The 16,987-nt window shown below is 37.4% G+C and overlaps 1 protein-coding gene across 10 annotated transcripts in view; it reads left to right on the top strand.

The window, feature by feature from the left end:
* USP16 (ubiquitin specific peptidase 16) overlaps positions 1–16,987 on the top strand; it is a 25,917-nt gene extending 8,930 nt beyond the window's left edge. For 6 of the 10 annotated variants that reach the window (XM_024989414.2, XM_024989421.2, XM_024989418.2 and 3 more), the window contains 14 exons: positions 799–902; positions 2,086–2,270; positions 2,842–2,937; positions 3,499–3,629; positions 3,909–3,996; positions 5,350–5,428; positions 6,886–6,977; positions 7,313–7,369; positions 8,316–8,492; positions 10,945–11,608; positions 12,657–12,751; positions 15,778–15,864; positions 16,304–16,460; positions 16,571–16,987. In XM_024989414.2, the coding sequence (XP_024845182.1) occupies positions 799–902; positions 2,086–2,270; positions 2,842–2,937; positions 3,499–3,629; positions 3,909–3,996; positions 5,350–5,428; positions 6,886–6,977; positions 7,313–7,369; positions 8,316–8,492; positions 10,945–11,608; positions 12,657–12,751; positions 15,778–15,864; positions 16,304–16,460; positions 16,571–16,695 (2,137 nt within the window). In that variant the 3' untranslated portion in view covers positions 16,696–16,987. Of the gene's footprint in view, positions 1–798; positions 903–2,082; positions 2,271–2,841; positions 2,938–3,498; positions 3,630–3,908; positions 3,997–5,349; positions 5,429–6,885; positions 6,978–7,312; positions 7,370–8,315; positions 8,493–10,944; positions 11,609–12,656; positions 12,752–15,777; positions 15,865–16,303; positions 16,461–16,570 lie in introns of all 10 variants that reach the window. The other 4 variants (XM_005201121.4, XM_010800912.4, XM_005201123.5 and 1 more) reach the window with 1 other exon arrangement.

Genomic DNA, 16,987 nt, shown 5'->3' with positions numbered 1-16,987 from the left:
TATTGTACGAACACAACAATTATAGTATGTAGAAGACATAGGAATTTTTACCCTTTGTTTTTCTCTCGTGATATTACAAAGCATATGGTAGAGTTGGGACACTAAGAACAAGTTCCAGATAAACTGAGATAATAAATTTTGGCAATGAATTTGCATGAAAATGTTAGGCTGGTATTTTTTTGTCTTTTAACATCATTAAAATTTTGCATCTTTAAAAACCATTTACATAGCACTATTCACTGAACGTGCACATGTGCTGTCGCTTCAGTCGTGTCTGACTCTTTGTGCCCCTGTGGACTGTAGCCCACCAGGCTCTTCTGCCCATGGGATTCTCCAGGCAGGAGTACTGGACTGGGTTGCCTTGCCCTCCTCCAGGAGATCATCCCCAGGTCTCTCATGTCTCCTGCGTTGGCAGGCAGGTTCTTTACCACTAGCGCCACCTGGGAAGTCCATTCACTGAACATCATTTGGCAGTTGTAAAATTTGTTAATTTTGATAATGTAGATCTGTAATTTAACATATGATTAGAACAAACTTTCATGTTATAAACAATCATTTCTATAACATGTTTGGAGTATTTTCACAGTACTTATATGTAGCTGTAATTCAGGCTAACTCTAACAGTACAGCAGAGTTAATATGTATAGTCTTCTTCAAGAAAACATAGCGTTTTTATTTTCAGTTTCTGTACTGGAGTAGTTTGAGGGTCACACATTTTGGGTCTCCTTTATTAAAATTAGCCTCCTTTGGTGGTTGTCAGTTTGTCACTTTTCTTCTCTGGGATCTGTTGGGACACAGGTGTTACCTATGTGATGATGAAGTCCATTATTGTAATTCAAACCGATTGGGTCAGGTGGTTGATTATGTTAGAAAGCAGGCTGGCAATACAACTCCAGAATCAGGTAAAATCATTTTTCTTAATATAGACTGTAATGTTGATATATATTATCTGTGGGTATTTAGTTTCACATACTGTATCATTGCATATAGCTGAATACCATTATTAATGATTGATTTCAAACTATGAAACTGTCTTTGGTTAACAATGTAGAACAGTAAGAACATAGATAATTATAAGGAGTTAGAATTAGAAGGGAATCTGAGAAATAATATAGTCATATGTGATGAAGAGTCTGGGTTAGTGATGAGCAGTAACGCCACACTCCTATACCCTGGCACAGGGCTTAAGGCAGACCTGCTTTATAATGGATTTTTCTTTCTACATCATTTGGATGATGTGAAAGTTGGTGATGGACAGGGAAGCCTGGCATGCTGTAGTTCATGGGGTGGTGAAGAGTAGGACTGGACTGATTGAACTGAACTGAACTGCTACATTGTTCGGATGATGTGAAAGTAAAGTGCCTATGATTCCTTCAAAAGGCCAGATACTTCTCGTTTTTTTCATTCATTATTAAGTTAATAGGGTTGATTTTCATCATCTGCTTTAAAATCTCCTTTAGATTTTTACATTCCCAGAGGTATCTTTTGTGGAGCCAGAATTGTTTGTTCCTAACTTCAAGATTAGTTTTTCTTAGTTAATGTAATTGGCTGCACCAGGTCTTAGTTGCGGCATATGGCATCTTTGATCTTGGTTGCACGATGCTGGAACTTGTAGTTCTGGCATATGGGATCTCGTTTCCTGACCAGGGATTGAACCCAAGCCCCTGCATTGGGAGTGCAGACTCTTAACCAACGAACCACCAGGGAAGTCTCCAGGGTTAGTTTTCCACTCTCAGACTTCATTTAAAAATTTACTTTATGTCCATGTTCTTTGCTTGATTGCTTGATACTCTGATTTCACAGGGTAAGATTGCTCATTTGTAACAAACATTTGTTCAGTTAAAAGGGGATTTATACTGAATACTGTTTGGTTTGCTTATGTCAGTTCTGAATATTTTTGGTTTATTGGTTTTTCTCTTTTGATGGTAATTTATTTGTAATAAAACATTTAAAATCAAACAGGTGGCAAATCATGTTATTAAGTAAAATTCACAAATTCTGGTCCCAAGTATATCTTTGCATTTGGTTTGGGTGTCTTGCACATTTTGCTAAATCATTTCTTTTTCTTCTTTTTTTTTTAAGCAGCAGAAGATAATGGTAATATTGAACTTGAAAACAAAAAGCTAGAAAAGGAGAGTAAAAATGAGCAAGAGAGAGAAAAAAAGGAAAACATGGCGAGAGAAAATCCTTCCATGAATTCTACTTCCCAAATAACTGTGAAAGGACTCAGTAATTTGGGAAATACATGTTTCTTCAATGCAGTTATGCAGGTGCCAATGTTAATATTTCTCCCCTTTAAAAAGATCTTAGTATTTTCCTCATAACGTTAGGATGTTTTTGCATATTTGCTACTGATGATATTGAGCTCTTCCCTCAGACGTAGTTTCTTCTGTGTTTTCAAAGAAAATTCAAGGGAATGTTTACTTTGCATGACAGTAAAACCCTGTGCTAAGCACTGGCATGCGAAGGGGTTCAAAACAAACCATGGCCCGTGTCCTCATAGAACTGTCACTTGGGTGTTAGAAACACAAGAGAACCAAGTACAGAAATAAATTCCTGGTTGCATGTGGGGGTGGTGGTGGTGGTGGTAGGGTTAGGGTAGCTATCATAGTAGGTGGTTGTGAGAAGGACCTGACGTGATGACTAAACTCAGGACTGAAGTACTTATGAAGCAGTTAGAGTGGGGGAAGAGCATGATGTTACTTTGTGTGTAACAGACACAATAAAAGTTGCAGTGTTGATGGTGTTTTTCTGTTTTGGAAGAATAGACACTTAAAAGTATTTGACTGAATTGGTTTGCCTGTAAATAATTTTTCCTTTCTTTTCCATCCTGCATTCCAGAATTTGTCACAAACACCAGTGCTTAGAGAACTATTAAAAGAAGTAAAAATGTCCGGAACAATTGTAAAAATTGAACCACCTGATTTGGCACTAACAGTATGTACTTTAAAATTTTGTTTTTTTCTTTTCCTCTCTGAGTAGCAGCATTTTAAATTATTTTTAAGAACTGGTGCTCGTTTTCACCTTTTTTGTTTGTTTTAAGTTACCAAGTTAAATTTTCAGGCTAATGGATATTTATGAGGGGCCTTTACATGTGTTTGCTCCTGAAAGCCCTTCTGCTGTGCTGAGTGTTTGGCTTCCTTCTGGGGAATGCTGCGTATGAAGCTCTGAGCACGCATTATCATTTTGAACTTCTTTTACGGTGACTGATATGCTGTGTAGCGAAATGAGTTTTACCATCTCCATTTTTATTATTTACATTTTGATTTAGCTCTTTCAGTTCCTAGGCAGTAAGTTCCTGATAAGATAAAACAGTAAAACTGAATTCTTTATCAAAATAGTTTAGGACTAAAAAGTTTCTCCATCTTTTGATGTACATTTTGAACTTTTAATTGGAACAGCTCTATTAGGAACATAGGAATATAGGTTGACGAGTTACATTTTGATAAACAATTCTAAAATTTGACTGAAGAAAGTAATTTTTATTCCCATATTCAGGAACCCTTAGAAATAAATCTTGAGCCACCAGGCCCTCTTACGTTAGCCATGAGCCAGTTTCTTAACGAGATGCAAGAGACCAAAAAGGGAATCGTGACACCTAGAGAACTCTTTTCTCAGGTCTGTAAAAAGTGAGTATCCATATTGATTGTGCTTTCAGTGCATCAGTAAGAAGCTGGGAAATAATATGAAAAATTAATAGGATTAGAGTGAATTCAGTAGATAATATTAAAGCATGGTTTAAAAAACATGTACTTTGTGTGAAAATTAAATCTGCCAGGAGTGTTGTTGGACTAAACAAAAATTTTGAGAAACTGGAACATGCCAAAATTTGGGATATGATCCTAAGATTTTATAAAAAATAGTTTCATTTTAGTGGACTCACCATAGTTTTTCTTTCTTCCCTGTAGAGCAGTGCGATTTAAAGGCTACCAGCAACAGGACAGTCAGGAGCTGCTTCGCTATTTATTGGATGGAATGAGAGCAGAAGAACATCAGGTTAGCACATTTTGATGAGTGTATTTTGTAATCTCATCTTCATTAACTTGTCTGTCATTTGATGTTTTAAGGGTTATTAGAGCAATGAAAACTAGTTGTTGAGGCCATTATATTAAAATTTTTTTTCTTCACCAGCCTTTCAACCAGTGTATTTTCTTTGCTTATTTATTTATTTTTCTTCTTTTCTTTTTTTGGCTAGTATATTTTAATTATTAAATGAATGAAGGGAATTAAAAATGATTCTTTTCATGACGCTTTATTTTGCTCGCTGTTTGCATCATTATTGTTCTCTAAGGGTTGACATTGTAGCCTGTCAGGAGAGATACAGGTATGGAAAATATTCCTCCCCAGACGATTCCCAGTTGCAGTGCAGCCTTACTCTTACTCTGAGTGTGATTTAACACTCTTTTTATTCTGGGAAGTATTTTTATTTTGTAAGAGTCAGGGAGCATTTGTTGCGTTGTAAAATTTTTGTTAATTGCCAGTATGTAAAGTAATTTTGGGGAGGGTGTGTGTAGATATAATTAGTAATAATAATAACAGCGATAACGATACTTATTTTGCTTTTATGTTTTGTTAAGCACTGTTCTCAGTATTTTATGAATTACCCTACTCAGTCCTTACAGCCATTCTGTGAGGTACATGCTACTGTCATTTTTCTCACTCCATAGATTATGAAGCTAGGATATCTAGAAGTTCATTGCCTGGTTCAGGGTCACCCAGTAGTGATGGAGCTGGGCTTAGAGCACTGGAGTCTGTCCCTATAGTTCTTTGCTTCTGGGATTTCAGGTGGCTCAGGAATCCGCCTGCCAGTGTTCTCTGCTTCTGGGATTTCAGGTGGCTCAGGAATCCGCCTGCCAATGCAGGAGAGGCAAGAGATGCAGGTTTGATCCCTGGGTCTGGAAGATGACAAAATTTTGCATGGGAATTTTGCACAAGTATTCTAGCATGGGAAACCCCATGGACAGAGGAGTCTGGCAGTCTGTAATCCATGGATTCACAAAGAGTCGGACACAGCTTAGCAACTGAGCACACGTGCACTCTGCTTCTAGAACATGATATTTCAGTGGTCTTTTTCAAAGGAGGTGGGCATGTTCTGAGAAACTTTGGTTAGAGTAGGTTAAAATCTTGAAATGATAATACAGTACCTTTGCTCAAGGGTTAGTTATTGTTTTTTAAAGTATATTTCTTTTTAGCTCCTGGAATTAATTTTGAAAATGTGATTTTAAAAATACCAATTTTTATTTGGTAATTTTGGGGTGCTAATGTTTGATCATTTTCTTTACTTGATTACATATTTCTAAGGAAAATAACTATATTTAATAGTATATATATTTATTTTATTACTTTTAGAGAGTGAGTAAAGGAATTCTTAAAGCATTTGATAATTCTACTGAAAAAGTGGATGAAGAACTGAAAAATAAAGTTAAAGGTAATGTCTGACTTCTTGAACTAAAACAGTATAGTTGAAATCCTGTGTACATTAAAACAGGATTGCTGACACATGTATTTCAAATCCACAGTTATTAGTGTATAATCGTTCTTTATCTCTGTTGATTTAAAAAAAATATTGTTCTTTATCTCTGTTGATTTAAGAAAATTATTCAGTACTCCAAAGGTAAATAGGAGAATTTAACCTAGGTGTATTCTTTTTATGTTGTATTATGGTAAAATTTATAAACATAGAGCTAAGATGATAAGATGACATCCCAATTTTATTTTTTAAAAGCTTAGACTTTATTTATTTGGCCCCGCCACGTGGCTCAAGGGATCTTAGTTCTCCAACCAGGAACTGAACCCAGGTCTCAGCAGTGAAAGCCAGGGGTCCAAGTCCTAACCACTGGACTGCCAGAGAACTGCCTCAAAAGCTTAGACTTTAATTTTTAGTGATTTACACTTGTCTTTGCTAGTTGTCAGCTGGTTTATTAATCACGGAGCTGACTTTATTCTTATCATTGTGTAACATTTAATGATTTAGGAAAGGTTTGTTGAGTAGAACTGTCTGATGATGGATTACTTCAGTATTTCTGCTGTCTGATACAGTAGCCATATGTGACAGTTGAGCCCTTGAAATGTGACCGGTGCAAAAGGAGCTGAATTTTTATTTTCATTTGATTTTAACCAGTTTAAATGGCTCCAATGACTAGCAACTACTGAATTGTGAAGCACAGCTTGGAATCTACACAGAGCAACTGTTTGCCGCCTCAGGGCCCTTGTTGCTGGCCTGGCCATTAATGGAGAGAATCTAGCCTGCTCAACTGTCTGTCATAAAATGTGTTTCTGTATAAATGACACATGTCGTTTGAACAAGGCTTATACATTTCATGTAGTTAGAAAATTGGATGACTAGGTAGTAAAATTCCATCATCTTATGCTAAGCTTACCAAGGTTGTTTCTGGGGACATAGAGAAAGAAAAGGAGGATTTTGTCTGAAATACTTTCCTAAGGGCTTTTTGTTTTTGTTTTGATTTTGAATGAAGTTCACAAAGCAAGTTACTCTCAAATTTGCTGGCAGTGTTAGAATACTAGAGCTAGAAGTGAGCTAAATTATTATCCTGTGTAGCCCAGTCTGCTCATTTTACTTTTGATAGTTAAAATATTGATGCACAGAAAGTCTCACTGACTTGCACAATTCATTTTGCACTGACTAGACCCTAGATAAGAATTTTTTGTGTGTGTGCAAGATGTGTTAAATTGTATCCTGCTTAGAATGCTGGAGTACATTCTGCTGACTATAGTATAAAATAAAATTATGGTAATTATGAGTAGAGAAAAACAAGTCAATAGGAAATTAAAAATAAAATTTCAGGGTTAGATAGGTAAGTAAGTAGTTTCATCTTACTTCATTAATTGTGTACAGGTAATTGATAGCCTTTTTTCCCCTTGTAGAGTACGAAAAGAAAAAATCAGTACCAAGTTTTGTGGACCGAATATTTGGTGGTGAGCTGACGAGTACAATCATGTGTGATGAATGCAGAACTGTAAGTAGATGCAGTGCAGACTGGATTTATGCATATTAATGGAGTTCATGAGTTGTTTCTTTTGGAAACAAACATCTGGTTAGTTTTGTAAGATACTCTTTTTGAACTAAGTATGCTTAGTTTTTTGCTAGAACTATGAACATTCCTTAAATCAGGAAGAAGTTAGTGTAATATTTTAATTTCTTATACCTAACCCAAATTCCTCAACACTGTGTAGTTTTTCATATTCTTAAGCCTTTATTTTAAAATTTAGCTCCCCTCCCCAAGATTTTACTATATGATGTTTAAAGTGAATCTTTTCCTCCTTTTTTCATCTTCTTTTTTGGTTGGTTAAGGTCTCCTTGGTTCATGAATCTTTCCTTGATTTGTCTCTACCGGTTTTAGATGATCAGGTAAGATTATTGAGTTTATTTTATGTAAGTAGATCGTTTTCTTTCCTGAGCTAAATTTTGTGAGGGAGGGCTTGTTACCGTTTCCAAGTTGGTACTTTACTAGGCCTTGCATGGAAAAAGTTTTCTTAATATATGTGAGATAGAAGAGTTTTAAAGATTTGAAAAGATAATGAATAAATATATGTATTTGTGTATATATATATTTTTTATGTGTGTGTATATATGTGCATTTTAAAGACTATGTTTTGAATTGTTTATGGATGACTAACTTGGTTAGTTTATATATAGGGAGGTATTTACTTCATATAAGTCATTATTATTTTCATTATTTAAGACTAACCACAAATCCCTTAAAGTTTAAGTTCATAAATATTAACAGAGTAAGCCATATAAATTTAGTTCTTATCAAGTAATAGTAGGGGAAAAAATAACATTATGAGTATTGAATAAATCATTATTCGACTTAATATGAATTGGGGGGTCCCTTTAAATCACTAAGTGATTACCAAATTTACTATGTCTTACCAAACATACTCTATTTTTTCTTTTCTTTAAAACTGTCGCTTGCATGAGAAGAAAAGAATAGAAAGGAATACCTGTAGTTGAACTTGTAAATCACTTACCAACAGAAAGTGCATTTAGAAATAGACGTAATTACAGCATGGTACAGCATGTATCTATTACAACTCACTGTATTCCTTTCTATTACACTCACATGTTAAATTGCCTTTTTTTACCATTTTGTTTGTTTGCTTGTTTTCTCAGTATGTGAAGATTGTTTTCTAGTGTCTCAGATGAATGAATTTTGTCCTGGATATGTTTCCAAACAGTATGAAAAATAAATCTGGTGTAAATTAGGAATAGAAAACTGTTTAGGTAACATGAAATCTCTTTACAAGCAGTAATAAAGTTTGATTTTTGGTCCATATTCTCTCCATATTTTAAGAGTGGTAAGAAAAGTATAAATGATAAAAATCTGAAAAAGACAATGGAAGATGAAGATAAAGATAGCGAGGAAGAAAAAGATAATGATAGTTACTTAAAGGAGAGAAACGATATTCCTTCAGGAACAAGTAAGCACTTGCAGAAAAAAGCAAAGAAGCAAGCCAAGAAGCAAGCCAAGGTGGGTAATTAGGAGGAAAACCATCCTTGTCTAATTTTAACTTTTAGACTATTCAGTTTGAAGTCTGAATGACAGTGGTAGACATGTCTGTTATTTTATGTACAGCACTTTAATTTGACAGGCTTCCCTGTTGTCTCAGAATCTGCCTGCAATTTGGGAGACCTGGGTTGGGAAGATCCTTGGAGGAGGGCATGGCAACCCACTCCAGTATTCTGGCCTGGAGAATCCCATGGACAGAGGAGCCTGGCAGGCTGTAGTCCATGGGATCACAGTCAGACATGACGTGACTTTCACTTTTACTCGATTTGGCAGTTATAGAATTAGCTCATGTGATATTCTCTGCAGTGAAATTTCTTTGAGAATATGTGAAGAAAATGTTGTGCTTTAAAAAAAAACTGCAGTTTAAAAATAAAATAAAATTAAAAATTAAAAAATATATATATAAAAAAACTGCATTACTTGTTATGATTTAAAAAAAATTTATTCAAGAATTTTTTAAGTTTCTAATACATTAACATTTAAAAATATATAAAGGTGTACAATAAAGGTCTTCCTCCTTGTATGATATAATATTACTCTCATTAGTGTCTTATTTGTGCTGGAGATGTTTTGGGAAAATACAATCAAGTACAAATATGTGGTCTTGTGTTTTCCTGGTTTTAAAAATTATGCACACTGTTCTGGTCCTTTTTTTTTCTACTTAATTAGATTCTTGGAGATCTTTACATTTCTTCATGTTTCAGGACGCAAAGATTCTTTTTTTTTAACAATCATATAAAGAAACTCTACTTGATGCTCTGTGGTGACCTAAATAGGAAGGAAATCCAGAAAAAAGAGATGTATGTATAGCTGATTCACTTTGCTGTAGGATTAAAACTAACCCAACATTATAAAGCTACTATATGCCAATAAATTTCTTTTTAAAAAGTTATGTAGAATTCTGTTTGAGTAGTAAATGTTGTTCAGTCACTCAATCATGTCCAACTCTTTGCAACCCCACGGACTGCAGCACGCTAGGCTTCCCTGTCCTTCACTATCTCCTGGAGTTTACTCAAACTCACGTCCATTGAATCAGTGATGCCATCCAACCATCTCATCCTCTGTCATCTCCTTCTCCCGCCTTCAATCTTTCCCAGCATCAGGGTCTTTTCCAATGAATTGGCTGTTTGCATCAGGTAGCCAAAGTATTGAAGCTTTATCATCAGCATCAGTCCTTCCAGTTAAAATTCAAGGGTTGATTTCCTTTAGGATTGACTGGTTTGATCTTGCAGTCCAAGGGACTCTCAAGAGTCTTCTCCAACACCACAGTTCAAAAGCATCGATTCTTCAGCACTCAGCCTTCTACAAAATATAGTTTAAAAGATGTACTCTTAAAAGATGTGCTATAGTTCATCTAACCATTTCTTTATTGATTTAGATGTACAAACACCTATACTCTTTTGCTATAATGGCCAGTGCTTCTGTGAATAACCCTATACATATGTCATCTGTAGGGTATATTTTGAGAAGAGGGATTGTATTTGTAGTTTTGCTAAAATAATTGCCCTCCACAAAAGCTGTACCAATTTATGTTCCCACCAGCAACATATGAAAGTGAAGTTAAGCATATTTTTATGTTTAAGGGCCATTTGTGTTTCTGTTCCTTTGAAGTATTCGCTCATCTCCTTTCTTCATTTTTCTTTCATGTGTAACTATTTTTAACTGAAGTGTCTCAGAAAATGTTTGTGTCCAGGGCCCTGGATGTGGCCCTTTAACTTTCTGGTATTACAAATTAGCCTCATGGGACTGTCCTTTTATGACAGCTCACGTGCTAACCCTTTGAGTCTTCAGCCATTCCAGTAACAGGAATCTCAGTGAAACCCTACCCGCACCAACCCCACACCCCCATGCTGGGACAGAGGCAGCAAACAGCAAAGAAGGTGGTTAAGTGGGTAGTGATTTAAGTGTCCTCTGTACGTGTCGTTTCCTTTCTTCTCCTCTGATTTGGGGCTGTTTGTTTCCTGGAATTTTATCCTCCATCCCTCTGCTTGTCCTTGAGTTTTCAGTTTTGTTTTTTTTTTTTTCTCTCTTAAGTGAAGCCTTGATTGTGTAATTATAACTCACATGGATACATCCCTTCATGATGTATGTGTCGTCACTCGCCCCCCGCCTTCACACATGGCTGCTTGGGTTCAGCAGCCTCGCTGCTCTGTCTAGATCTAGACTGCTCTGTCTAAATCGTGCCCATTTTTATTTGCCCCTGTGTGACAGTTTTTTGAATATTGGTGATGGTTTACCCCTCCTTTCAAAGAACTTTTCTTCATAATTATTTAATCTCTGACAGTAAAGGAACTTTTCTGGGAGTGAACTCTTCCTTATTATTTATTTTTGATTGATAAATAAGAAATCTAATGTGGTACATGTATGCTTTTTATCTCCCTCTCTTTTTTAATGTTTTGTACTTTTTACACAGAACCAACGAAGACAACAGAAAATTCAAGGGAAAGTTCTTCATTTAAATGATGTTTATGCCATTGACCATCCTGAAGATAATGAATGTGAAGTTGAAATGTCACTTCAGAGAGAAGCAGATATTAAATCCAACCATATCTCACAAGAGGAAGTTGCACCTAAAGAATATTGTGTTAATCAGAAAGATTTGAACGGCCATGAAAAAATGATAGAAAGTATAACTGACAATCAAAAATCCACAGAGGAAGCAGCTATGAAAAATGTCAGTGTGGATAATGATCTGGAGGTTTTGGCATCGTCTGCCACTGAATGTCCTAGGAATTTAAACGGTGCCTACCTGAAGGAAGGGAGCAATGGAGAAGTGGACATTTCCAGTGGTTTTGAGAACCTTAACTTGAATGCTGCTCTGCAACCTGACGAAATAAATATAGAGATTCTGGATGACGATCCTACTCCCGGGACGAAGGTATATGAGGTTGTAAACGAAGATCCAGAGACTGCTTTCTGTACGCTTGCAAATAGGGAGGCTTTCAACACCGATGAGTGTTCAGTCCAACATTGTTTGTATCAGTTCACTCGAAACGAGAAACTTCGGGATGCTAATAAACTGCTTTGTGAAGTGTGCACGCGGAGACAATACAGTGGACCAAAGGCAAATATGAAAGGTATTTAGATGCTTTCACAGAAAGTAAAGTTAATGTTCAGGGGAACAGTTTGCACTGCATCAGTAGACTGTTCCTGTTTTAATTGTGTCAGGATTTGGATGGAGTCACTAAGCCCTTTCCTGTGTAAACATTTTCACAGAAGGGTGGGTAAGCAGAGTTCACTGGCGTCCCAGCAGTTGGGTGGGGCAGTCCGCACTCTGCCAGCAGGCGCTCCCTGTGAGGAAGGCGTCCCGCTAAGGCATCTCACAGACCCCTCACCTGGGGCTGTTTCTGTGTGTCCTCGGCTTCCCCTCATTGTGATGGCTCTCAGGCCCCTGCGCCCAGGAAAACACACCTGAACTCTTGAGTGTGGTGACATCCCAGTGCACGGTCCTGGGGCGCAGTGCTTCTTTACAGGCTGCTTCAGAGACAGACAGAAAGATACTAGTAATTCCTCTCCTATCCCAGCCCCCACCTTTTTATTTTGTTTTTATAATTGGGTAGGTAGGATAGGGAGGGACCATAGATGCCTAAGGATTCTCAATTGAATTGTTGAAACACTTGACAAGTCTTTCTATGTTATTTTTATTTATTTACAAACAGTGAATCGTGTTGATTTTATAGCATTTGTTTGCTTTAGTGCTGGTGTCAGTGGACTATGGTTTGTATTCTAAACTTGGCTCACCTCTTGTTTTTTTTGTGATCTCTGAGCTAAAAATATTTTTTATAGAACATTGGAAAATGATTTTATGATAGAATACATTAACTTAGAACTCCAATTAATTACCTCTCCAAAAATAAGTCTGTTCTTTTCAGTAGACTGCAATTGTACTCAATTACTTTATAATAGTAAAAAGTTGTGGAAATTTTCTCTCATGTATTAATACATGTAAAATATCCTTGATTTTTGCTTCTTAGTCCAAAAACCTAAAATATTTACTATTTGGTTCTTTCCAGAAAGCTCACTAATCTTTGATTTAAATGTTTTGAAATGATTTTATAGCAGGTGAAGAATGCTAAAGAAGTCTAAAATGATACTCACACTGCTAACATTTGGTTCTTTGTATAGGCGAAAGGAAGCATATTTACACCAATGCTAAGAAGCAGATGCTAATTTCTCTTGCTCCTCCAGTTCTCACTCTTCATTTCAAGAGATTTCAGCAGGTACCCCTTGTTTTCTTACAAAAACTTTGTTTCAGATATGTAATACCTGCTTTATTTGTTATGGTCTCTACACATTAAGTGTGTGTGTGTGGTTTTTGTTTTCTGTTATTCTTAGTTCTGACTTCAAAGAGGTAGGAAAGTAAAACAGTACTTACGTGTGCATGCTCAATTGCTCAGTCTTATCTGACTTTTTGTGACCCCATCAGGGGTCTGTAGACTGTAGCCCATCAGGGTCCTCTGTCCATAGACTTATTCTGGCAAGAATACTGGAGTGGGTTGCCATTTCCTCCTCCAGGGCATCTTCCCACCCCAGGGATTGAAACTGAGTCTCTTGACTCCTACATTAGCAGGTGGATTGTTTACCACTGAGCCACCCGGGAAGCCAAAACAGTATACATATGGGTAACACAAAAGGGTTTGATGAAGATAATGTCAAGTTGGAAGAGAAATTTAGGCACAGTCCCTCCTCAGTCTTACTACATGTTGCTCTTGTTAGATATCAGTTCAGTTCAGTCGCTCAGTTGTGTCCGACTCTTTGCGACCCCATGGACTGCAGCACACCAGGCCTCCCTGTCCATCACCAACTCCCGGACTTTGCCCAAACTCATGTCCATTGAGTCGGTGATGCCATCCAACCATCTCATCCTCTGTCATCCCCTTCTCCTCCTGCCTTCAATCTTTCCCAGCATCAGGGTCTTTTCCATTGAGTCAGTTCTTTGTATCAAGTGGCCAAAGTATTGGAATTTCCTCTTCAGCATCACTCCTTCCAATGAACACTCAGGTCTGATCTCTTTATGATGGACTGGTTGGATCTCCTTGCAGCCCAAGGGCCTTTCAAGAGTCTTCTCCAACACCACAGTTCAAAAGCATCAATTCTTCGGCGCTCAGCTTTCTTTATGGTCCAATTCTCACATCCATACATGACCACTGGAAAAACCATAGCTTTGACCATGTGGACCTTTGTTGGCAAAGTAATGTTTCTGCTTTTTAATATGCTGTTTAGGTTGGTCATAGCTTTTCTTCCAAGGAGCAACTGTCTTTTAATTTCATGAGTCCAGTCATCATCTGCAGTGATTTTTGGAGCCCCCAAAATAAAGTCAGCCACTGTTGCCACTATTTGCCCATCTATTTGCCATGAAGTGATGGGACCGGATGCTATGATCTTACTTTTCTGAATGTTGAGTTTTAAGCCAGCTTTTTCACTCTCCTTTCACTTTCATCAAGAGGCTCTTTAGTTCTTTTTCACTTTCTGCCATAAGGGTGGTGTCATCTGCCTCTGAGGTTATTGATATTTCTCCCAGCAATCTTGATTCCAGCTTCTGCTTCATCCAGCCTGGCATTTCACATGACATACTCTGTATATATAAGTTAAGTAAGCAGGGTGACAGTATACAGTCTTGATGTACTCCTTTCCCAGTTTTGAACCAGTCCATTGTTCCATGTCCAGTTGCTTCTTGACCTGCATACAGATTTCTCAGGAGAGAGGTAAGGTGGTCTGGTATTCCCATCTCCTGAAGAATTTTCCAGTTTGTTGTCATCCACGCAAAGGCTTTGTTGTAGTCAATAAAGCAGATGTTTTTCTGGAACTCCCTTGCTTTTTCTGTGATCCAACAGATGTTGGCAGTTTGATTTTGGGTTCTTTTCGGGTTCTTCTCAGGTTTTTTCTAAATCCTGCTTGAACATCTGGAAGTTCTCAGTTCATGTACTGCTGAAGCCTTGCTTGGATAATTTTGAGCATTACTTTGCTAGTGTGTGAAAGTGAAAGTAAAGTGAAGTCGCTCAGTTGTGTGCCACTTTTTGTGACCCCACAGACTGTAGCCTATCAGGCTCCTCCATCCATGGGATTTTCCAGGCAAGAATACTGGAGTGGGTTGCCACTTCCTTCTCCAGAGGATCTTCCTGACCCAGGGATTGAAATCAGGTCTCATGCATTGTAGGCAGACACTTTACCGTCTGAGCCACCAGGGAAGTCCACTAGCGTGTGAGATGAGTGCAGTTGTGTGGTAGTTTGAGCATTCTTTGGCATTGCCTCTCTTTGGGATTGGAATGAAAACTGACCTTTTCCAGTCCTATGGCCACTGCTGACTTTTGCAAATTTGCTGGCATGTTGAGTGCAGCACTTTCACAGCATCATCCTTTAGGATTTGAAATAGTTCAATTGGAATTCCATCACCTCCACTAGCTTTGTTCCTAGTGATGCTTCCTAAGACCCACTTGACTTTGCATTCTAGGATGTCTGGCTGGCTGGGTGATCACACCATCGTGGTTATCTGGGTCATTAAGCATCTTTTTTATATCATTCTTTTGTGGTTTTGCCACCTCTTCCTAATATCTTCTGCTTCTCTTAGGTCCATACCGTCTGTGTCCTTTATTATATTCGCATCTTACTCTAACCTTAATTTCAGGTTTAACGAAAAAAGACACTTTACTAGTTATATCTCACACTTGGGAAATTTAGCAATATGTGTGTAGTATCTTATTTTTACTGATCCTTAATAAGGCATTAGTACCTTGGATTTCCATCTTTTTGATGACTCCATCTTTTCTGAAAGAACCATGAGCAGTACCAGTTGTGAATTCAGTTCTAGATTCCCTAAGTATTTTCAGAGCATTTTCTCTCCTGTGCTTGGTGTGAGTTTGACTTACCTGGGTGCATCTTTACAAATAGTTTGACAGGCTTGGTTAGAGTGAGGCTGAGAGAGTGTGCTTCCCAGAATTCTGCTATTGCTGAGTTTTAAGCACTCAGTCTCTTGTCTAATTTGGCTTTTCTGGATGGTTAAAGCAGAAACATTGAGAATGTTCTTACAGGAACAGTTTACTCAATCTGGACTGTGTGTGGGTCTGGACTGTGTGTAGGTACACTTAGCAAAAACCAGTCAACTGGAAGTTAGCAGTGAGGGAACTAGAGTTTTCTGAGACAGCTGAACTGGGACTGGGTTATTGTTCTGGGCATTGTGGTGGGTCGACAGTTCTCTTATGTAGTTTTTCCGGGAAAAGAACTTAAATCTACTCTCCTTCTTTTTCAGGCTGGTTTTAACCTTCGCAAAGTTAACAAACACATAAAATTTCCAGAAATCTTAGATTTGGCTCCTTTTTGTACCCTTAAGTGTAAGGTAGGTGAAACTTGCCTTTTTGGGGAAATCTTTGAGGGAATCAGCTTATTACCAAATATTCCAACAGCAACTCACATAAGTATGAAGTTGATTAAGAGCTGCTGAGTACACTGAGTCTTTGTACCTTTGTAATTTGAAGGTCTGTGATCAATCATCTTCAACATAGATTGTTACTTCAATATATTTTTAAACCCCCATTTGGCCAGGAAACTGATTATAGCAGGTGGCCTCTGGTTTATGGTTCTTCCAGTAGGGCAAGGGCAGTGGCAGCTTTCTAATAAAATCTTAAATGTGATACCACAGAGTAGGCTGAGAAAAGGGAGAAAATTCCAGTTCAGACTCAATGATTTCTGCATTCTCAAAGGTTAGAGACCTTTGGCATAGTTTACAGTTATCTTGCCCAGAAATAACTTTTCTGAATTCTGTTCACATTTTAAAGAATGTTGCTGAAGAACATACACGGGTACTGTATTCCTTATATGGAGTCGTCGAACACAGTGGTACCATGAGGTCAGGGCATTATACTGCCTACGCCAAGACAAGAACTGCAAACACTCATCTCTCTAACCTTGTTCTCCATGGTGATATTCCACAAGGTAAAAGGTTTTACAGAATTCTAGTATTCAGCAGATATTATGGCAAAACCAAAAAAGGCTGAACTTGAATTTTTCCATTTCTATTTAATTTTACATTTCCTTTTTGACAGATTTTGAAATGGAATCAACCAAAGGGCAGTGGTTTCACATCAGCGACACTCACGTGCAAGCTGTGCCTACAACTAAAGTACTAAGTTCACAGGCTTACCTCCTATTTTATGAGAGAATACTGTAACAATTTCAAAGTGCTTTCTCTGGAAACGTTTATGGCTTTTATAATTGCTGTAATAAAAAAAGTAAAGACTAACTGTAAATCATGTTCACTTAAAATTAAATACATGCCAGAAGAAATCACACTTACTAAAATACTGAAGGGAAAATACCTAAAAATTTAGTGGTTTTGTATTGTCACAGTGGTTTTTATCCCTGCTTCCAATTTCTGGAAAGGATTCTGAATTACTTAAGTGCTCAATAATATGTCTGCGTGGTGGTTTGCAACACATCAATAAAATTAATTACCCCCAAAA

This window comes from Bos taurus, chromosome 1 (assembly GCF_002263795.3).
Source record: "Bos taurus isolate L1 Dominette 01449 registration number 42190680 breed Hereford chromosome 1, ARS-UCD2.0, whole genome shotgun sequence".
In the NCBI taxonomy this organism is placed as follows: domain Eukaryota; kingdom Metazoa; phylum Chordata; class Mammalia; order Artiodactyla; family Bovidae; genus Bos; species Bos taurus.
The sequence above is the reverse complement of the archived record's forward strand: the minus strand, read 5'-3'. Positions and strand labels throughout refer to the sequence as shown.